The sequence below is a fragment of the Phyllostomus discolor genome, chromosome 10 (genome assembly GCF_004126475.2).
Source record: "Phyllostomus discolor isolate MPI-MPIP mPhyDis1 chromosome 10, mPhyDis1.pri.v3, whole genome shotgun sequence".
Lineage (NCBI taxonomy): Eukaryota > Metazoa > Chordata > Mammalia > Chiroptera > Phyllostomidae > Phyllostomus > Phyllostomus discolor.
In genome coordinates this window covers 68304967-68328862 of record NC_040912.2, presented here as the reverse complement: position 1 = coordinate 68328862, position 23896 = coordinate 68304967, and the positions used below count along the sequence as shown (strand labels likewise).

The 23896-nt window shown below is 40.7% G+C and overlaps 1 protein-coding gene across 3 annotated transcripts in view; it reads left to right on the top strand.

The window, feature by feature from the left end:
• The first annotated feature begins 1994 nt into the window (after positions 1 to 1994).
• Positions 1995 to 23896, top strand: part of TSPAN12 (tetraspanin 12) — a 76102-nt gene continuing 54200 nt past the window's right edge. Inside the window, exons 1-5 of one of the 3 annotated variants that reach the window (XM_036010850.1) lie at positions 1995 to 2092; positions 2334 to 2505; positions 3426 to 3558; positions 16716 to 16798; positions 17870 to 18005. In XM_036010850.1, the coding sequence (XP_035866743.1) occupies positions 3493 to 3558; positions 16716 to 16798; positions 17870 to 18005 (285 nt within the window). In that variant the 5' untranslated portion in view covers positions 1995 to 2092; positions 2334 to 2505; positions 3426 to 3492. Of the gene's footprint in view, positions 2093 to 2172; positions 2190 to 2333; positions 2506 to 2908; positions 3234 to 3425; positions 3559 to 16715; positions 16799 to 17869; positions 18006 to 23896 lie in introns of those variants that run through there. The other 2 variants (XM_028525986.2, XM_036010851.1) reach the window with 2 other exon arrangements.

The window sequence follows — 23896 nt, the reverse complement described above, 5'->3', positions numbered from 1 at the left end:
CTCAATCCACTGAGTCACACCAGCCAGGGCTCACTTAGCATAATATTTTCAAGATCCATCCATGTTGTTGCAAATGGCAGTATTTTATCTTTTCTTATTGCTGAGAAGTATTCCATTGTATATACGTACCACATATTCTTTATTTAGTCATCAATGGAAAGACACTTTGATTGCCTCCATGTCTTGGCCACTGTAAATAATGTTGCAATGAGTGTAGGAGTGCATATATCTTTGTAAATACATGCTTTTGAGTTTTTCCTGTAGATACCCAGGAGAGGGATTGCTGGGTCATATGGTAAATACATTTTTAATTTTTTTATCTTCACCTGGGGCTTACTGATTTTTAGAGAAGGGGGGGCAGAGAGAGAGAGAGAGAGAGAAACATCAATCAGTTGCCTTGCATATGCACCTTAAGCTAGGACCAAACCTGGGACCAAACCTGCAACCTAGGCATATGCCCAGACCAGGAATTTAACCTGCGACCTTTTGGTTTATAAGACAATGCTCCAATCAACAAAGCCACACCAGCCAGAGCACTATTCTTAATTTTTTGAGGGACCGTCAGACTACTAACTATAATGGCTGTACCAGTCTACATTGCCACCAGCAGTGGATAAGGGTTCCCTTTTCTCCACAACCTCTCCAACACTTATTACTTGTCTTATTGATAATAGCCATTTAACAGGTGTGAGGTGGTATCTCATTGTAGTTTTGACTTGCATTTCTCTAATAGTTCGTGAAGCTGAGCATCTTTTCATATATCTGTTGGCCATTTGTATGTCTTGGGAGAGGTGTATGTTCAGGTTCTCTGCTTATTTTTTAAATTGGATCGTTTGATGTTGAGTTTTATGAGTTCTTTATGTATTTTGAATATTAAATCTTTGTCGGGACCTGATGTTTGCAAATATCTCTCATTTGGTCAGCTGCCTCTTTGGCTGTAGTTTCTTTTGCTGTGCAGAAGCTTTTTAGTTCGATAAAGTCCCATTCATTTATTGCTGCTTTTAATTACCTTGCCTTTGGGGTCAAATTCATAAAATGTTCTCCATGACCAAGGACCATATATTTAGTACCTATGTTTTCTTTTATGTACTTTATTATTTCAGATCTTATATTTAGGTCTTTGATCCAATTTGAATTAATTTTTGTACATGGAGACAAACCGTAATCTAGTTTAGTTTTGTTTTGTTTTTTAATGTTGCTTTCCAGTTGTCCCAGCACACTTTATTGAAGAGGCCTTTTATTCCCCATTGTGTGTTTCTGGATTATTTGTCAAAATTATCTGCCCATATACATGTGGTTTTATATTTGGGCTCTCAATTCTGTTCCATTTTTCTGCCAATACCATGCTGTTTTGATTGTCACAGTACAATTTGTAGTCAAGTTGGTTGATTCTTGTATGTGCCCTGACCAGGGCATGAACCCACAGCCTTGGCATATAGGGGGACAATGCTCTAACCAACGAGCTATCCAATGGCAATGGAGTGATTTTTAAGAATGAAACTTCTTCTAAAAGAGACTTTTTTTGAAGAATAGTCTCCTATTATTATTTTACTACTTCCTGGATTTTTAATTGAAAAAAATTCAAGGTCTCATTACTATGTACACAAGTCAAGGCACATCACTCACTTAAAACTCAGTCTTGCTGGAAGAAAATTTTGAAGACTTAGGATGACTTGTGAAAGAGTTACAAATAATTTCTTCCATTCTGGATGTCTGACCTGGACATAGTTACCCTGGTATTTACGTAAATGATATTAGTGCATTATGGAAGTAGGATAGAATTTTTTAATTTCTAAATCAGGGAGGGCTACAAAGCAATGAAAAGGGTCATAGGGCACCAAGTTAGTGACAAATCACAGGAGGTGGTTCCTGAAAGGTTGTGAAAACTGGTTTCTCGTTGCAGGAATTGGGTTGGTCCACTCCTTCACCCCCCTTCTGAAACACAAATATTTTCATATAATAAAAGCCTGTTTCCTTGTGGTTATAACCGAGCCTCTCCTCCTCCGGCACAACCATTTTAAAGGGGGTTACTGCGCGGACTTCCCCAAAGTCCCTAGATTTTCTCTTTCTGAATTCACGGTGCCTTGTAGAGGTGAGGTGAACCTTCAGGGTCTCACGCCCGGTGACAGGACAAGAAACACCCACTGAGATCCAACCCCCGCAGCCAGAGGCCGGAGCATGCGCTGAGAGTTTGTGTAGCTAGCCCTGGCTGCCGTCGCTGCCTCGTCCGGACTTGGCGAGGACTTGGGAGGGACAGCGGCGCTGGGAGGTGGCTTACCAGAGACTTTCCAGCAACTGCTGCCCAGGACTCTTTTTTTTCCTCTTTTTCCCAGGAGGCGGCGGCGACGGCGGCGGCGGGGGGAGAGGAAGAGAAGGAAGCGCCTCCGGTTTGAACCAATGCAGCCCTGCGGCTCTGCGGGAGGAGCGTCCCTGCCCTGATGAGCCCCCTCCGTGCGTCCCGGACAGTTCTCCAGCGGGAGGGGAGAGCGGGGCCCAGCGTGGACGGTGAGTGGCCGCGTGTCTCCTGTCTTTCCTGCCCGATGTCCCACCAGCCTGCCCGCGGCTGCCCCTGGGCGTTGTGTGCTAAACTATTTAGAAGTTGCCTTTGCAGCTCCCAGCCGCTGGTGCTTGCCCCCCGCGCCCTGCCAGGGGGGCGCGCGCACCCGGTGGCGGGGCGGGTGACCGAGCTAGGCTTTGTGCTACTCCGGCGCTGGGAGCGTGGGGTCGCGGCAGCAGCCGGGGCCGGGGGAGGGGACTTGAATGACTAACCCGGTGCCTGCACAGCTGCACCGGCCCTAAGTCCCCTGAGCCCCTCCCCATCCCGGTCCCCGCCCCAGGCTAATCCATCATTCCGGGGGCCGAAACATCTTTTCTCACGTTCTCCCAGAGAAACTCTAGTCACCAGGCGGGATCCCAACTCAGCGCTGCGCCCCCTTCAGTGCCCCGCGTTCACCTTCGAGCTGCGGGATGGGATGGGGGATGCGGAGTTGGGAGGCTCAGGAACTGCCCTAATGAGACAGGCATTCGCACCCTCAGACTCTCTGGCGGCGCCTCTGATGTCTCCAGGGCGTAGTTTGGTTTAGAGCAGAGAGGTCCCGGAGGAGAGGTGTGGATTGCGGGAGGTTTTAAAGAGCGTCTCATCAGAATGCAGAAGACACCGCAGCGTGTCCCCTGAGGACAGGAGTTTACTGTGCGCCTTCATTCATCCCGGGAGTCAATCTTTTCTATTCTCGGCAGGTGTTATCTGAAGCTGGTTTCGAACTTTGGGGGGTTTAGGTTACTATTATAACTTTAACAAATGATTTTCGATGAAAAGGTGTCTCGAATGAACCAGACTCCGGACGCAGTTGAGGGTTGGCAGAGGAGGGATGGACTGAGAGTTTGGGGCGCGTTGTAAGTCCCTTGTTCTCCCCCGCCCCCTGCAGATCGCTGCTTTGCCGGTGGGGGTAGGATGTGGTGAAAGAATGGGGCTTCTCCCTTCCGGGGGTCACAATGGCCAGAGAAGATTCCGTCAAGTGCCTGCGCTGCCTGCTCTACGCCCTCAATTTGCTCTTTTGGGTAAGTCAAACAGTTCTAACGCACCAACAGGTGGGGACGGCTGGACCGGGTTTTCTGCAAGGCACCACAGAATGCGCCAAAGGGCAAGGCTAAGCATTAATTAATTAAATGCATGGGATCACACCCTCTATTTTTCAGAGAAGTAAATTTTGACCTTAAAATGTCTTTGATCTAGCCGAAATTCCATTTGAAAAAAGAAATCCATCCCTGGATACTAGTGGCAGTAAAATTAGACTTGAAGTTAATCTGGGGATATAAATAAATGCACGTGCTTGTGCTTGTAGATAAGAAAATTATGACATACTACTTAGGGAACTGCTTGTTTTCAGGAATTTCAGATAACTGCTCAAGCCATAAATTGTTTCCCAAGTCACTCTAGCCTTTAAAACCTGGCTGTGGCAAGCAGTCTTGATGTGTTTGAAAGACTCAGGAGATGTTTCTAGAAGATTTCAATCAGCCTGAAAAGGTGGTTTTCATGTAACTATTTCTAAATTGGCAAAGTTTTAAGGAATTTTGTGTATGCTTTTGGAAAATCCTATAACCATTTAAGGAAATAAAATACATTAAAGTTAACAACCTCATAGAAACCTTTATGCCCAATGAGCTAGTGACATTTTATGCTTTGCACCCAGGCATGAATTTTCATTAAGTGTTATTAATAATCACATTATTATTTATAAAACTTTGGAGGAAAACATAAAAATTAAAACTTTGTTGCTTTAGGGAGCTGTCATTCTTAAGTAATTTTTTGGATAATTTTGTATTCTATTAATAACATTCAAATTTTCTGTTAAAAATTATAATGTGTAATTTATTTCTCCAGCTGACTGGCTGGAGTTGGCCAGCCTTTTTTTTTTGTAGGGCTATTACATGTGGCCTCTAGAGGATGTCATTTTGGGGGAACTACTCCTTCTGGACGGCTCCATTTTAAGGTGGCAAATTAAGCCTTACTGCAGTGAGTAATCTGAATGATAGCTAAACTGGCACTTATTTTTTTTCTCAACATGAAAATGAAAGCACTGAGTAGTTAAATTCACCACCTGAAAATGTAAAGTCTCTAATTGATCTTATTGCAGTTTTTAAATCTAAAAGTGTACAGTTTTCAGTGAGCCATTAATTTTTGAACATTTTTTCTTTAAAATGTTGATAATTATCATTCCTATTAGCTAGTTTTTCACTTTTCTATTTTATGCTTTTTAATTTTAAACGTGATCTGGTTGAACTGCCTTACTTTGTGATGAGAAAACGGAGTGTAGGTTATTGACTAGCCGAAGGTCAGAGAGCCCAAAGATGACGGTGCCAGGAGCAGACCTGAACTCTCTTTCCTCCCAGGGGGGCCAACCCGAGGCCAGGATGACTACAAATGGGGCCCAACATAAAATTGTAAATTTACTTAAAACTTTTTTGTTTTGCTCATCAGTTTTCATTAGTGTTTGTGTATTTAATGTGTGGCCCAAGACAACTCTTCTTCCACTGTGGCCCAGAGATGCCAAAAGGTTTGCATGCCCCTGCTAGACAGTGTCCTCACCTGGGTGATTATGGGGCTCTGAACCTTAGACTTACTAGGATTTTTGTTGTTATTGTTCAACAAAGAATAATGCTTGGGAAACTTTCTTTCTTTCCTTCTTTTTTTAATTTAATCTTTATTGTATTTTTTCCCATTACCATTTAGTTCCCTTGTATCCCCCTCTCCCCAGCAATCACCACGCTGTTGTCCATGTCCATGAGTCCTTTTTCCTTTTTGCTCAATCCCTCCACTCCCTAACCGCCCCCCCCCGCCCCCCCCCCCACAGCTGTCATCTGGAAATTTTCTTAAGAATTTGCATTACATGGCAGGGAAAAAAAATCAAATCATTTAACAAAAATATCGCTGCTCTGAGTAATGAAGTTTGCTTGAAAACACGTATTCCTTAAACTTCTGCAGAAATCTTTGTGTTCCCAAAGAATGTGAAATATTATTTCTTTTTTTATCCTGTACTTCAGCTTTTTCTCTTTGTGTGTGTTCCAGTTACTGAGATTGCTTTCCCTTCTCCAGCCTCCTGTTCTCCCAATGCCACCTTCTCTGCAACAGAATAATCCATTGGTGCTGTCTAATGTGTTTTTCTTTATCTCATGCAAAAATATATTTACTCATACCTGCCCATATGTTCCCATTCATGTATATTCAGGTGTACATTCACGGTATTTTCTATTAAATTGTTTTTTCATTTGGATTAGAATTGCAGGAGTGGAATTGCTATTAGAGGACATGTAACAGCAGCAAAATAGCTAACGTTTATGTAAGTTCTTGTGTTTGCGAGGCACGTGTGTGCCTCTGCTTCTCAGTCTGTAAAACAGGAATGATAGTTTCTAATTTTTAGGGTTGTTGGGAGGATTATAGTTATATATGTGAAGTGCATGAACTGGGGCATTAAGAACAATCTATGCAGCAGTAGCAGTAACACTTCCGGTTGTTACTAATAGTGCTACTACAGGAATGATCTCCTGTAAGTAGATTACCAGGAGGTGGATTGTTAAGACAAAGGGATCCTTGTAGTAATAAGGGTGGAAATCGTTAATTGTTGTGATTAATACTGCTACTAGCTAAGTTACCACTATTACATTCCTTCGTCCCAGCAATCCCGGGACTCTAGCTCATAGAAATAAGAGCACCATTACACCCCATTACATGCACACAAATATTTGTTGCCCTCTTGGTGGTGTTCGGACAGTTAATGTTTGCCAATCTGAAAGGTTTAAATCAGTGATTTTCAGCCTTTTTCATCTCATGGCACACATAAACTCAATTACAATAATCCTGTGGCATACCAAAAAATATATTCTATTTTTTGCCAATCTGACAAAAAATAGGTATAATTTTGATCCATTCACACCACATGGCTATTGTTGTGTTGGTTGTTGTCATATTTTTGATTTGACAATTTGAGGGAAAGTCTGTGCTCCTGACTAAATAGTCAGGTAGTGCATGTTTTAAAAACGCTTACGGCACACAGGATAAAAATCGCTGGTTTAAAGTGTTGTCTCACTGTTACTTTATTTCTTACTTCCCACACTACCAGTGAGCACAGCATCATTTATATATATATATATATATATACATATATATCACTTCATTTCATAATTTGTATTTATTAAATATTTTCATATTTAAATTTAGGTTTGCGCTATTATTTGTTGATTTCATTTATGTTTTCTTTTGCTGTACACGAAGCACATTTCTGTATGTTGTTTTTAATAAAATTCTTCTCTAGAATTTTATGCATTTTCTTACATTCTTTGGTTCCTTTAAAGCACCTGCCTTTCTTGTCTTGGAAAAAGATTTCTTTTTCCATGCTGACTTTAAGATTGTTGTATACAATTAAAAGTGTCTGTGGGAGTTTTTTTGGAATTGTATGAAACATATATGCTAGCTTTGGGGAAACTGGCATTATTCTCTCAATGTTAAAGCAGTGTTTGCTGATCCTTGATTTCCTACCACTACTAAATCAGAAGCAGTTTCCTGCCTTGTGCCAGGCACATGCCTGGCCAACCTTACACTGCTCATAGCAGTCCTGGAAGATAGTTGTTTTTTGTTGTTGTTTGTTTGTTTTTTTGACCAAGGGAAGTTACTCAGAAAAGTTCAGTAACTTGCTAGTAAGTAACAGAACACAGTTGCAAGGTCTAGTGTCTTCCCCCCAAGTGCAGGTGGAGTTGTACTGGCACAGTGTGTAATTTATTTGCAGCAAAGAAGTAAACTGTGAAAGATGTATACGATCTGAAGAAAAACTAGATTATTTTTTTCAAAGTAACTCTTTAAAAAGATTTTTATTTATTTATTTTTAGAAAGAGGGGAAAGGAGGAAGAGAGGGAGAAAAACATTAATGTATGGTTGCCTCTTGTTGATATATGGTTGCTTCTTGTGCACCCCCTACTGGGAACCTGGCCCATAACCTGGGCATGTGCCCTGACTAGGACTCGAACCAGCCACCCTTTAGTTCGCAGGCTGGCGCTCAATCCACTGAGCCACACCAGCCAGGGCTGTAGCAAAGAAGTAAACATCATCAGTAGGCAGGGATTAGCTGTCCACATCTCACTCCAAGCCCTCTAGAGCAGAGAGCTTCTCAAACCCCCATGTGTGGATGAGTCACCTGGCCTCGTGTGTGTTAAACTGCACATTGTGATGCAGTAGGTGTGGGATGGGCCTGAGAGTTTGCATTTCTAACAAGCTTCTCTCTGATGCTGATGATACTGGTCTCAGTGCCTCATCCTGAGGAGCAAGGCTTTTGTCCTTTCTTTTCATTCCTGTTGACATTAGAAGAACAAACCAGTATGGCATATGAATCCTACCACTTCTAATAGACTTCACCTCCTGAGTATGGAATGGGCAATTGTTCTCGCCTCTAGTTTTGTGAGATTGAGAAGCCTGTTTTCATTACCTCTGAGATCAAGAACTGTATGTAGTCTTTTGCTCTTCACTCAGCATTTTAAATAGACTTTTTCTGGCCTATATCTATTTTACTTGTACCCTCTCCCCTTCGCTATCCCACAGGAATTTTAGAGAAAAGAAAAATAAATCTTGGGGAAATACTGGGGATGTATACAATTTTGTTTTGTTCTTCTGTGAATTGAAAACTAGAGTGAATTTTAATGTAAAAATGTATATCTTGAGTATTTAATGTTTTGAGGTGTGAAGCATAGACATGTCTGACAGGGAACAATCCACAGCACATTCAGGACCACAGATGCCCTGCGTGCTCTTCATTGCTACATGTCCGGGCTCCTTGACCTGCCATCTGTTGGTGACTCTCCCTCATTACGAACAAGCATGATCCCCGTACAGCTGTACTGGGTTCAGCAGACAGATTTTGGACATTCCACTTTTGTCGTGAGTGTGTGGTGGGTTTGTCATGGGAAAGGGCACACGGGACCCAGAGCACGTGAGGTAACTGCACCTGAAACCCTTTTGAGACCATGATTCACATTCAGGCCAAGATGGAGCAAAGAACTGGGTTATCTTTACTTTAAATGTATCCTTCTTTTACTATTTAGATGGCATGTTATTTAAATAAATGAAAGCTTTCCTCCATTTTAAAGGCAACTTCTGTGGATTTATGATACGAGTGCCAAGGGTAATTTTCTGCTCTTAAAATATGAATAAATATGGTTTTCTTTGGAAATTTCTAAAGTTGGTGAACACAACACTCATCAAATATGTGTATTGTTTTCTAAAAGTATATCACATTTGTAGTTTTAAGCTACCATTTCTCTTTAGTAGATAAGAACCATTGTTTTTCACTTACCAATTACTAAAGATAGTAGCAGTAGAGAGGAGCTACCCGGATGTAATATAAAAAGAAACATACTATAAAAGAAAGCCTAAAAAGTGGACAGGAAACCTAGTTCAGACTTTCGGAATATACGCAAGGCAGAAGAAACAGGAACAATGCTGTTCCTTTCCGTCAGCGATCTGCAGTGAACCTCGTGTGCCGGACCCACACAGAGCCTGAAGGGCTTCCTGGCCAGTGGACGGTTGCATTCCCACAGCATTTATATAGTCACAGTCAAGTGCCACTTTCTGACAGATGCCCCCAACTTTACACTGTGATAGGCTTCCAGTTTTCTTTAACTCTTTCTAGGGAAGAGTGGAGACCCTCCAACAAATGTTAGTGCCTTTTAGAAATAAACTCAAAATAAACTTGAATCTCAGGGGCAAAGCCGATACATTTCTTTTTTATAGAATGACTCAGCAGGGCAAAGGTGGGCAAACTGCATGCTTAAGGCACGCCTTCTGAGGAGAAGAGCTAGGGGGGCTCTTTGGAGCATATCCCGCACCTGCAGCCCCTCAGTCATTTGTCCCCCAATCAGAGCTGTTGGGGAATGAAAGTGGACCTGACTCTTGCTGGTCTGCACAGGTACTGTGGTGCAGAAGGAGGCATTTTACTCTTCTTTGACCTGCAGTCCCTAAAGGGTGATCAGATAACTTGTCAGGAAATCAGGACAGTTTGGCAGTGAAGGGAAGGGGATGTTGCTACTACAAATTATTCCAGGACAACAGAGGGATTAAAGCCTGGCCAGTGCAGGATGTATGGTCTCCCTGTCCACAGGGCAGCATGTTGACCGATACAAATTATTAGTCAGAGCAGCTCCTGGGTGCTATTGATTTATTCAGCTCCAATTAATAGATGCTGATGGTTAAATGATACCCAGAAGCAATCTCCAGGACTCATTTCAACCATCATTTACAGTGCCTTTTTTCCCACAGCATTCTTAAACAGTGTTAACTTTACCTGTTTGCTTTCTTTCTGTTGCTCATGCCAGGTAGAGGGGAAACTGGTTAGGTACCAACTGACCAAGAGGTGGAGGAGAGCGGGCATGAAACAGACATGCAACTGGGAAGTACTGGCATTGGGCTGTGAGCCTCCACAAAATCAAGGATTAATTTACCTTTACATTTCAATGAATAACAATTTGAAATTTTTTTAAGAAAAAAGGGAATTTAAAAAGAACCTAGTTCATTTTTTCCATTCTTAAGATGAGCAAACAGAGGTTGGGAACATTTGTATTGCTTCTCCAGATTCTCTGCAGAGACAGAACTGTAAGTTCTCACCTCTTTCACATTCTGCTGTTTCTAACGATCTGATATAAAAGGATAATTTCAAGTAGGTGGTTTTAGACATCGGTCAGCCTGGAAAAGAAATAATTGTTGTCACTGTCACCTTATATGAAACTATATATTATGTATGGCAGACAGTGGAAGGATTTAAAGACCTGTTGACTTTGACTTTACTATTTTGTGGAAACTATAATTTGGGAATGGAATATACATAAAATTCTGATTTAGAAAACAACTCAATTCATTACTTGTTTTTACATAATTAGATTCAAGCAGAACCAGAATATATCTTCTACATGGAAAATTTCACACTTACAAATATTTGTTGAGAGCTAGCATTTTCTAAATGTTTTGTAAGACAGAATGTGGCAAATGTCCTGCAAGTAATATATTAAATATGTGTCTCTGAAGTAATATTTGTGTTATTTACTAAATGTTTCCTTGAAATACAAATAATATTTTACAATAAGGGAGAAAATATAAGGAGCTATAAGCCTAGTAACATGATAACTACAATGTTCCTAATAATTTAGTCATCATGAATGAAAGTTAAAGAATTATTTTAATTTTGAATATTAGTAGAAAATACCATGATTAGTAAGGTCCTGAATTACTTGCAAAATTTGTTCTTCTAGATTTACTACATCAGGATTAGTTACCAAGGTGACCTCATCTCACTTTAGCTTAGTTTCTTGCTATAGTTTACACTGTGTTTGTTGCTGCTGTTATTATTTTCTCAACCCTGGTGAGTAAAATCACTTTTGAGAATGAAACTGTTCTCAGACATTTAATGTGGATGGAAATAATGTCCTAATAAAAAGCAGTTATTCTCAGAGTGCTGTGTTTACTAGAAGATAAGGCTTTGGGTTGATATAATTTCTTTTGACTAATGTTCTGTGCATAGCGACAGTGCTTGGGTCACTGCTGTGAAAAATACAGTATGGCCAAGTAGGGCACAAAGTTTGAGGTTTAAAGGATATTTGAGAACACTTCAGCCAGTTTCTGACCTGATACATAAATATTTGATCTTGTAATTCAGCAAGCACTTCTCGACTGGAAAACTTCTGGTGATAGAAAGCTTCATTTTCTTAAAGCATCTTGTAATTTTTCTCAAGTTTTCTAATAGTTAGCTTATCTAGCAAGTTGAAATCATCTCCCTTTACTTTTTCTCATTCATTCATTCATTCATTCATTCATCTAATGTATTAACCCTCGCCGTGGGGCCTGGTACTCTGCTATTTTATGGGGCTGTGAGCAGTGGTTTGTGTCCTCTGGAGGAGTGAGGCAGGTAGGTAAAGACAGGAAACAGTAGATAACTGTTCTGTGAAGTCTGTAAGGGAGGGTGTTGGGAGAACATCTTTGTACTCTAGCTGGTGTTTGAACTGGTCTTTCAGGATAAAGTGGCTCTGCCCACGAGGATGGAAAAGCTGGGGCAAGGTAGCCCTGCAGAGGGAACTGCATGAGCAAGGGCATGGAGGCTCTGGGAGATGTGCATGGTGCATCCTGAACACATGCCAGCAGGTTTTTTGTCATTTGTGTACAAAATGCATGTGGGAAGGAGCGGGCAGGAAACAGGTTGAGGGGGTAAGTCAAAGGGTGACCGAGGAGGGCCTGTGTGCCCTGCTGAAGGCCTTAAACTTGATTCTCCAGGAGAGAGTTGGGCGGACTGGAAGCGAGAGTTGGGGAGGAGCCGCAAAGGGCAGCTGGTAGGGCTGTATAAGGTGAAGAACTTGATCTTTGTTTTATAAAGCTAACAAAAGTGTGAATTTGAGCTGCAGTCTGTGAGTGGGAGAGTTCTATTATAAAGCGATTGTAATTGTCTGGCCAGAGATTGAGGGCATGCACTGTCCAGGAGTGGCAGGAAAGGAGCAGGGATTCACCAGACCTGTTGCCAGACTTGAAAGTAATTAGATGTGGGACTGAGGAAGAGGGAGAGGTTCGGGCTGCCTGCCAAGTTGCCAGTTTATGTTATTAAGTGTTGATTATAGCATGTACTGAGATAGGAAAAGTGGTGGGAGGGGTGCGTAGATTTCCAGAAGAGTGGACATGAACAGTTTTACAGAAGTCGAAATCGAGAATGGCTGTGGGAGTCCAGTAGGTAGCTATGTCACCATGCTTTTGCCCTTTGTTCGACCTTCAAATATATGAAGGCTCTATTTCTGGACTGGTTTCGCAGTTGACTTGACTCTTAAGCTGACAAAAAGATTAAGAGAAAGCCCTGAGGTCATAAGTGACGAGTTAGTAGTAGATAATATATATTAGAATCCTACTCTGTTTTTCATCATATAAATCCTCTTATAACATTTTATATGTGAGGAAACCGAGGCTTCGGAAAGATTAAATGATGACCCAAAGTCGTATAGCTGAAAAGGAGCAGAACTGGTGTTCAAACCAAGACTTTTTGATTTGATGGCTTCCCATAGTCCTACTGGTCAAGTTCTTATACCTTAAAATGACTCTAATACTCTGTGAGCCTGGCTTTCTATTCTTACTGTGTGCCAATTTCCCTTCTTTGAACATGTGATACCTTCCACCTCGGGATCTTTATTGTTCTTTGTGGCTGGAATGTTCTTTTGAATCTTCCGTTCCCTAATGAACTTGATAATTGTTCTTCAGATCTCAGCACTCTTAGAGAATTCCCTTTGACCCCATGGAATAGGTCAGTCACCCCAAAAAGAGTTCTTATAAAAACTTGTATTATTCTTCTCCAGTATTTATTACAGTTTGCAGTTATACATTTATTTCTCTGATGAGTTGGTTAATGTGTATGTCCTCTTCTCTTAGTAAATGTCACTGTAGAATAGAGTTGGTGTCTGTTATTACCCATCTTTGTACCTCCATCACATTGCATAGTATCTGGCAAAGAGCTGCTGATGAGTACATATTTTTCTGGATAGAAGAGTGACTTCAAAATTCATGCTCTTAACTGTTCTATCATACTAGAAATATTTTTGGAATATGCCATTAATAATAAATACACTTTCTGGTTACAAATGGAAGAACTGTGTATAATTACAACCACTGATAATATAGTATACAAATGAAGAATCTGATAATTTTTTGACACCTTAGAGCTGTGACATTGAAAATTGGATAAACAGCCTGTAAAAAAAGTAGAAGATGGGGAAACCAAGGTCAGTTACTACTTTGAAAAATGATAGAGATGTATAACTGCAAGAGAATTTGAGGTAATCAAATAAAATAGCACATTCATAAACTTGCTTGTCTCCATTAAACTTACAAAGACCCACATATAGCCAAGTAGGGAGAGAACATGTAGCCTCAGATTTAATTAGGTAGTGAGTCCATGGTCCTCTGCTAGGCCTGTGTGTTTCAGTGGGTTCTATTATTATTTAGGTATGGTAAGGGCAACACATCAGGAGATGACTGGCATTGAAAGGTAGTTTATTATACTCACAGATCCCAAGAGAGTACATGTCTCATCACAGCGGGCCAAGAGGGGAAGCACTGGCATCCATCGCAGGGCACAGAAGTGGCAGGACTGGGGAAGTATTTTTGTGGCTTCTTTGAGAAGGAACAGGCAAGGCAGGGTAAGTAGGTTTTGGATTAGCTAGTTGGAATACTTTCAGCAGCTTCTAGAGTATAGGGAGTGCCTCTAGTTGTCTGTCACTGGGACTTGGAGTGATTAGGGCAGGTGTAGAGTAGCCCAGAGTGAGAGAGCTCACTCAGTAAAGGAGGTGGTGGGGGTATGGCCTCTGGATTGGTTGGGTTGTACTTGAAAATGGAAAGCTTGTCCTGGGAGAAGGACTTGTTCCAAGGGCTGGTGGAAGGCAGGCTGCCAAGGCAAGGTAACTCAGGCATATGATCAGTTTGGCCAGACCAAGGTGTGTCCAGCATGAGTGTGTAGAACAGATGTTAAAATACCAAGTTTATAGAAGCTAGAAGCATGGTTAATACACTGTGGCCGACCCACTGGCTAACTTTTATTAGGTTGCAATCTGTTCTTCATTCCCAGCAGTAATGAGGGTGGTGATAGCTGACCTAATTCTCCTCTGAACTGTGGTCCCAGGGTTCCTAACCTGTTTTAGCCATTGGCTCCTGAGCCCCCATTCACCAATGAATGCAGTTCAAACATTCAGACACCACAGACTACCTCCTCCAGCTCCACCCTGCCTGCCTCCCCTTTTGAAAAGAAGCCTGCACGCTCTGCAGGCTGGTCTCCCGACCATCTGTGGAATTTCTCATGCTTGTATCTAAACTTGGAAAGCAGTTAATGACTGAAGGTAAAGCTCCAAAGACCAAAGGCCTGGATTTGGATTGCAGCTCTACCACAGTCTAATTTCCTGGTTTATATATTTATTCCTTGAGTCCCACACGAGGCTTCTCAAAATCTGAGATCTTGCTTTTCTGATTCATTATTGGGTCTCTGAATTGAGCACAGACAGTGCAAAGCAGATAGTAGGTGTTGAGAAATATTTGCAACTGATTGAAGGGCGAGTGAATTCACTAAGGGATTTCCAAGCAGGTGTCTCTGCTTCACTGTACAAGAGATCACAAAGATCTGCATGTGTTACTAACCTTGGAGTCTTCTTCCAGAAAGCATGTTGCATGGCCACTGCTTGAGTCAGTACAGACACATTCCTAGATTGTATATTATTTCAGCATTCAAAACTAAATTTGTAACAGATAATGGCAATATGTTCATTAAGGTGCCAGAAATTATTAAAAATCAAATGAAGTAGAATTTCACTGTATTATGCTTAAAAAGATAAGTATAAGGTACATTTAAAAAACTTTCATCAAAATAGGAAAGATCCTCAGAACTTAGGGATTTTGACCCTCAGCTTTTGGAAACGCTTTCAAGGAAGACTCATTTTGAAGTTGGTCTAGATGGTTGCTTTTTTAAAGAATTGAATTTTGGACAATTTGTGAAACATATACAAAAGTAGAAAACACAGTATAGTTAATCCCCAACTAGCCATTTCAGCAACTGTCAGCATAGCCCCCACTTCCCATTTAACCCCCTTGCATCATGGTCATTTGTTAAATCATTTAGCATATGTCTCTAAAACATAGGGATTTAAAAAAATTAATGCTATTTCCGTATCTGAGTTAATAAGCAATGATTTCTTAATATTTTCAAATATCCAGCCATGTTTATCCCATTTTGTAAATGTTTCTTTGTGGTTGGTTTGTTTGAATAAGATTTATACCAGGTCAATATGTTGCATTGAATAACCTCTTAAATCTCTTTTAATTTATTATGGTTTCTTCTTTCTTATTTTTTCCCTACTTGCCCTTTTCTTTTTTAATTGAAGAAATCAGATTATTTGCCCTGTACATTTCTCGTATTCTTGATTTTGCTGATTGCATCCCCATGGGGGCATTTAACAAGTTTAAATCTATTCCCTGTATTTCCTATGAGCTGATACAGCCAGGGGCTTGAGTCGATTCAGGTTTGACTTTTTGGTAAGAGTGTTTCGAAGGTACCTCTATGTGCTTCTCATCGTGTCATGTGGGGAGACATATCTGGTTTTCTCCTACTAAGACTGATCATTGGGGTCTGGTATTTTACATTGGCCTGCTCTCTGCATTCTAAATTTTCACATAATGCAGTGGTTCTCAGCCCTTACTACATATTAGAACATCTTTGGGGTGTTTACACATTTCTGATGCCCATGCCCCACGTTCAACAATTGGCCCAGGACTCAGTAATTTTTGAGAGTGCTAGTAATTTTTGAGAGTGCCAGATCCCAATTGGATCTGGGCTCAGTAATTTTTTTGATAGTCCTAGGTGATTCTGATGCACAGACATGATTGAGAATCTCTGATCTGATAATTTTGGCAACCATTGAGGATCTTGGCCTAGAAATTCATTATTCAGAAGAGGTTGTTAGAGAGTATTACTCTATCATGCTTTCTTCACATATTAGCAGATATTCGTCTGTAATAACTTTCATTAAGTTTTTGGTTCTTTAGTTTTTATAGAAAAGCTAGGACAAATATTGGATTCTGATCAGTTTTCTGAATATTGAATTGAGTACCCAACATTCTACAAAGGCCACCAGTGAATTTTGTTTAATTGAATATAAATTCATAGATTTTTAGCATATTTGTTGCTTCAAAACATTGAGCTCATTATTATTATTGCTATTATTTTGATGTTCAGATTGTTCGAACATTAGCCAATGGAAACTCTTCTAAGTTAGTGCCTGTGACTTTTTTTGACAACATCAGTAGTATTTGACTGCTTCCTTGCTTTTACATATGACATATTTTAGGCATATCTTGTACATTTAATAATTTAGTTGTTCTGTGGCCTCTTCATCTTATGCAGTACCTGTCCTGGGCCTGGAATCAATCATTTAAAAGTTTAGCTATATATATTCTATTTGGTGACATCCTATTTAATGGCTATGTCGAGATTACAAAATGGAATGGCAGATATTTAAAGTAAAAGTAAATTTCAGCAGGTAGTAAATGGTAATTAGGAAAAAGTATAACGATTGTGCAATGACAATCATTTTTTTCTTTTTTTACTATTAATCTGGCAGAGAATGTCATATAAGTCCTTAGTAACCAGTCTGTATTTTTTTCTCTCTAGTTAATGTCCATCAGTGTGTTGGCGGTTTCTGCTTGGATGAGGGACTACCTAAATAATGTTCTGACTTTAACTGCAGAAACAAGGTAGGCTTTACAAGTAATGATTGATTTTTTTCATCAGGTTTTCTCAAGCGCTAGTTTCTAGGTAACTTGCCCTCAGCCATTCAGAGGGTATTGAGCTGGCTTCCGTTCACTTGGAAAGCTTTCCCTGCCCATGGCAACATTTGCCACAGCCACTTGCATTTTCTAGCACTCTCATTAAGGTGCACCATAGTCCTAAGAGAACATTCCTCTCCTCCTGACAGTGTGTCAGCTCTGACATATTTGCATATAAAGGACAGCAGAGCTACTTTGCTCTACAGAAATTATCGCTAACCTTGTTACCTTCATATTCTTAGCTAATGAAAACAAAACCCAGAAATGCCATTTTCTTCTCAAATTTCAAATGTGGGTCCACTGTCCTCACTAGGAGCAAATTACTCAACTTCCATCCTCAATTTTTTCATCTCTGAATGGGGAATGTAATATATTCCACTCTGAAGTGTCCTAAGCATTAACTGAGATATGTTTTCAAAATATATTTTGTAAAGTCCTTAACACAGTGGAGTGTAGTAATGGTAATTTTTGTTACTCTCTTATGGTTGTAGTTAATGAATTTTTTCATAGTTTTCTAGCAAAAATCATCTCTTCTCCTTCACTCTTCTTTTAATATAAACCAGCTTCCCTTTCACATTTGGGAAGGCTCAGTTGTTGGGGAGAAAGCTCTGCAAGTGGGGGCGTGGGTCAGGGAAGGGGAGGGAGTAGGTTTTTAGTGGGGAAATAGTGAAGGGTCTGGTGTAGTTTCTTCAGGCCAAGGCTTCAGAGCTCTTAGTGGATCGACTTCTCACTAAGGACACTTATCTTATATTTTAAATGAGTTGAAGTTGGAACGTACCACGTGTATAAACAACAAAACAAAACAAAACAAAAGTAGAACAAACAAGCACATTGGGGATAGCACAGTGATTCTGAAAATAGCAATCCATCCATTAGCCTTGAGGTGTGATGATTTAAAGACTATGAATGCAAATCTTACTTGTGTCTTGTACCATACATATCTCAGGTGCTTTTTGATTATATTTTCTTTGTAATGTGACATTATTGTTCTTCTTTCAGAGTAGAGGAGGCTGTGATCTTGACTTACTTTCCTGTGGTTCATCCGGTCATGATTGCTGTTTGCTGTTTCCTTATCATTGTGGGGATGTTAGGATACTGTGGAACAGTGAAGAGAAACCTGTTGCTCCTTGCCTGGGTATGTGTTTCTGTCTTCTCAGTTACTGTTAAACGGGCCATTCAGTAATGTGTTATTTTTTCATCAGTGCGCAAGATTATGTGACTAGGGAACTGTGACAGCGGTGCCCTAATCTGTGGTAATTGTTCAACATCCTGTGAGGAGGGAAGCTTTTTTTCCATGAGAGATGATTTTAATACCAGTATTTTCTTTCCTCAGATGATGAGGTATGGAAATATGTGTTCTACTTAATTATTTCACTTAGGCTATATGTTGACATTTTCATTCAAAAGCATGAGTTTTTCCTTGTGTCATGGGCCTTACTACCACTCAACACGTCACTCAGAATTGGAACCGAGGAGTCATAATGGAACTCTGTTCCCTTTGCTCTTCTTTTTAAAACAAAATCTGCCATATAAACTCACATGGAGATTCAGGTGGTCGGGTGGCAGACAGAGGTTATAATCCTGGCACTGCCTTTATATAGGTTAGTGGATGTCTCCGTTTCTATGGTCTTAGTGGTTTTTTATTTTTTAATTCTGAAAGACTTGAGTTAAATTACTTCTTTAATTCCCTTCAGCACTCAAATTCTATGATTACAAAAACCTATGCTTCAACTTTTAATTAAAATATTAGCAAACTTTTAATTTTAAAAACCTGAGTCAATTCAAAATATAGCTTACATAGAGATTTTTTGAAGTGCGTTGAGTATATAAAATATGACATGTTAGTGGCATCAGGTCTTCAGGCTGCTAATATATGTGCAGGCATATCAGATGTCCCTCAAAATTAATTCACTGAGTATATTCCATTTGGTGCAGTAGTTCTCAAGGCTAGTTACGCATTAATTCCTCATAGGGAAAATAAATTTCTGTGTGCTCATATGCTGGATCTGGGCAGAAAAAAATCCCTGACTTGTAGCATTCACAGGTTTCTGTGAGGTAAATAGTCTCAGCATGATGGATGTTAGGCTACTGATGTGGTATCAGTGAATGCAGAGTTGGGGAGAGAGGAGCACAAATTGGCTCTCAGGAGCCAGCTTCTGCACACCAGCGCTTGACTGGCTCCCACCCGAAGCCAATTAAAATGGAATCTTAGTGTGAAGCTGAACTAAACCTTTGAATTTCATAGGGACAACCTGTGTTAATGTTTTCCTTGGCTTTTTGGGGAGGATAACTCTTTAGGTCCATTTTTAGAAAATAGAGTCTGCCGCAGAAAGTAAACTGCACTCGGAGATGGGGAACATGCCCAGTGCCTCACTTCTCTGCACTTGAACGAGAAGAATGATAGAAGGGTTTGGAACTTTATTTTGCTTTTTAAGGTATTTGGACAGTAATTTAAACATAAACTAAAGGACTCACTTCATATGAAACTGATAGCTTAAAGGATGGGTAAAGTATTTTAAACGAAAACAAAAACCCCTCAGAATCCTCTTTTAAAACCACAGTCTCACAATGATGTTTTATTTATACAGCCAACTTAAGTATGATGGCTATATTTCCCCTCCCTGAAACTTGTATGCCTGGATGGTCCCTGGACTGTGGGATGGGGTGGGGTGGATAGCATGCTCCATGGAAGGAAGGCTTTTAAGATCATATTTTGAAAACCATGTATGCATCCCATTACTCTGCTTGAATGGTAGTGAAGCAGATGGACAAAGAAAGTAATTTGGTCTTTACTCGAGGTGTGATGAGTCATAGAAACTTGTATAAGAGAGGCTAGTGTGTGAGATTGGGAAGAGCTTTATGATGTAAAGGTGACATGGTCGACTGAGGTTCTAAGGGCCATTGACTCATTCATTCATTTATTCTTCAAGTGTTTATTGAGAATATAGGCAATACTGTTACAGAAGGCGGGGGGGGGGCAAAGGGAATATACTATTATTAAAAGGTACCCCCCTAGGCTTGTTATGTCAACCGCCTTATAGGAAAGACATCTCTCAATGCCAGAGATTTGTGAAAAGGAAAGGAAATGTTTATTTAATGCTGTACAGACTTAAAGTAGTGACCTAATGTCTTCATCAAAATCCCAAAGTCCCTTAAAACACCCACAAACACACACAGTCCTTCCTTACCCCTTTGCCCAGTCCGGGGTACTGTATCTCAGGAAAAGAAATAGAAGTCTGTGGCTCAGGCAGCCCCCAGTTCTACCATCCTTCTTGGCTGGTAGGCCTCCCTCAGTTCCCCGCACCATCAGTTGTGTCACTGGAATCTCTGCTAAACCCAGGTGGTGGTTCCCCCTTCTAAAGCTGCGGGGATCCCCACTCTGGCAAAGCCACGTGGTTCTCCCTCCAGTGGCTGCCACGTCTGGGTTTAAATCCCCGTGCCAATCTTCCTCTGCAGCCCCATTTCTGACTCCTCCCACCATTGGCTACACTTGCCAGCACTCTCATATCCTTCCAGCTTTACTGGGCTGCCATCGTGAGTCTGGGCAGGCGTGGCCCCATGTCATGGAGCCAGTCTTCTCAAAGCACCCACGCAGGTGCTGTAACTCAGGGGACCTGTCCCCAGTTATGTCTTGGTGGGGAAGTTACTTCCATTCTCCTGGCTCAGAGCATGGCCACAGCTATTGAACATATCTATGTAACCAGTTAAAGGTTATAGATATGTTAAATGACCACATCAGAGGTTAGCTGCAAAGCTGTTTCTATGCAAAACAGCTCTCAATGGCCCTGCTCCATTTGTCCCTTCCCCCGACCCACACCTGTGTGGGGGAGGGGTGAGGACATCCTAATATTTCCTGGACATCTTGAGTTCTGAACCCCATTCCAAATCCTTTTTGGGGCCCCTCTCTTGGCTGCACCCTGGTACAATACTAGTTTCTGCCAAGAGACCAGTGTGTATCACAGATAGACAATTGCACTGCTTTTGATAAGACCTTGAATAGAGTTTGCTCTGAGCCAGAGGAGGAGCTCCAAGCTCAGCCCCAGGGGCCTAGCACCTCCTCCAGGAGGATGACCACATAGATTGATAAGGCTTCATCCTATCCCCCTTTACTTGTTGGCCTCACTCTTTTTCACAAAGTAGCTTCTGGTGCATTGCCATTCAGTGTGTGCTTCTTGGTTATTCCTTCCCATTGACTGCCTGTGTTGTTTTATTCCCCACTGCCATTGGGCTGCTTCTCTTATCAAAGCTAGTTTCCAGACCTCACTTTGTCTGAACCCAACACAACTTTCTTTCTCCTTGCTACAGAATGATCTGGGGTCTCAATTCCCAATTATCTGTCACTCATAATATCTGCCTCTGACCTGCTTTCTCAGGCAGTTTCTTCTCTGGTTTGCTTTCCAGAACTCCTTGTCTAGGCAGTTGCCAAGTCCTGTAAGTTCTGGATCTATAAGGTCAGGAACCTGTCCCCTCTTTTCTACTCTTATTTGGAATGTCCAGATTCAAGTTCTCCTGAGTCCTTACTGACACAGTGCAGAGCCCCCTAGCAAAATTTCCTGCCTCTATTTCCTCTGATTTACCCAAAACCAATGCCACCAGTTAATATAACACAACAGTAATCATGTTACTTCTGTGTTCCTAAACCTGGAAAGACTCCTGGTTGAGTAATGAAGTATTTAGTGGTGCCTCAGTCTTGCATCAGTTTCCTCTGCAGTCAAGCCTTTGACTTCCATCTTTAGCTTTCTTACCTACTTTGTTATTCTCTGCTCACACTGCATCTTCCGAGCCTTGAACAAACTTGTTTTGCACTATTTTTTCCCTGCTCTTATTCTTTCTGTTTCCTTGCTGGGACTTTCTTTTAGTATTTTGTTTCAATATTTCCATCTCATTCACAGAGGTGAAGGGCTTAAGCAAACAAACAAACATACACATAAAAAAACTTCATGGAGAGCATTATGGTGATTACCAGAGGGGAAGAGGGAGGAAGAAGAGGATAAAGGGGGGGATAAATGGTGATGGAAGGAGGCTTGACCTGGGGTCGCAAACACACAATAGAATATACAGATGATGTATTATAGAACTGTACCCCTGAAACCTAAATTTTATTAACCAATGTCACACCAATACATTTAATAAGAAATAATGAAATACCCAGCAAGCAAATGTAAACAAACAGAAAAGACTTGCCCGAAATACTACCTCCTGAAATCATAATAATGACAAAGATGATGATGATAATCAAAGCAGTGAGCATTGCTCAGGTACTTACAGATGCTGCAGAGGTTTACAGGAAATTTTTTTATATGAAGTTTTACATGAATTGATCAATTGTGTCCTTTCCACAATTCTAATGAGATAGATACTATTATTATTACCGGAATATAGATGGGGACATGAAGCACAGATTTGCCTAAGCCTGCATAGCTAGTAAATGGAGAACCTGGTGTGCAGACCGCGGCCATCTGGTTACAACATCACTTTTTCACTCTGTAGTTGCTGCCTTTCCTAAGTGCGCGAAACACATCTCACATTGTATAAAACATTTTCCCTGTGATCTTTTGTTTTAAACCTGACAACAATAACCTAATAAAGATAATTATGTGACTTTCAGAAAGGTTCAGTAATATGTCCAAAGTCACTCAGCAGTAACAGCCTTAATGTTTCTGACTGCCAAGCCCGTTCTCCTGGGGCTTTACTGATGTGTCTAATAGACACTTCTTAACCTTTGTAGTCCAGTGCATTTCCCTTATTATAAATTTTATTTTTTATAACTAGATAAAACTACCAGACTACAAACAACTTGATAATATGAGCCATTCACCTTGCCTATTGCTTTAATACATGTTTACTAAATTGAATAATGGACAGGAAATTAGAACAGTACGAGTATGGGCGACCAGCACGTGGGATGTCAGATGGTGCCTGGAGGGCTGTGAGGAGTGAGATTTCACAGGAGGAGCCTGGCTGTTAGATAGGCTTACACAATGAAGGGAATGGCTTGTTAAATGCAGGGAAGCTAAGATATGACGTGATCTTATAGGTGCTTGGCACATGTTTGCAAGGCGGCTCTCATGATTTCTTTCTTTATGCCCTTTAGCATTTTATCCTGTTAAAAAATGTGAGGACATTTCTCACTTCTATTTATTTGTTTTTTTATTTTTCAAATAGAAGCAAAAGTTTATTTAGAAAGCCAAAGAGGTAGAAGAAGTGAGCCATGGAAGAAGTGAGCCAGGGAACAAGTTACAAAGACAAAGGAGGGTCACTTGGAACCTAGGAGGAAAGAGTCAGGGAATATGTGTGGGGCGGGGGCAGTGAGGGAACCGGGGAACGTGTGGCCAGGCTCCAAAGAGAGAGGGGCCTCTTATTTTTATTTTGGATGTAAATATTTAAACAAGCAGAATGTGTTTAGTTCAACCTATCCATTTCCCTGTATTCAAAGTCTTTATGTAAAGACCTGTAAACCGGATTAGCAGGAGGAATTTTTTTAAGACAAATCAGTATCTCTGAGAACCACCTTATCTCTTAAATGGTTGCTAAAAAAGAGCTGGCAACTGGGCTGTGAAGCTGTTCCAGCAACCACAATGCCATTATTCATCAGACTGATCAAGAAAGGTGAGGAAGCCTCAAAACAGAGCTTTATAACTAACCTACACTCCCATCCCACCTTCATCTCTCAAAAAACAACTCTTCAGCGTAAGAAGACACCCATAGGAAAACACTTCTTGGTCATGAATCTGACCATCTATTGAATTATAGATGCAAATTGTTAAAATAATTTAGGTTCCCCAAGTAACATATAGGACATCCAAATGGAATTTGAATTCCAGATAAACAGTGAATAATATTTTAGTGTAACTGTGTCCCATGCAATATTAAGATATAATGTACAAAAACATTATTCATTGTTTAACTGGACCTCAAATTTAAATCAGCACTCCTGTATTTTTATTTACTGAATTTGGCAACCCTACACTGACAAAATTTGTTCTTAATAAATAAATGTGAAATTGTCATGGGATAGAAACTTTT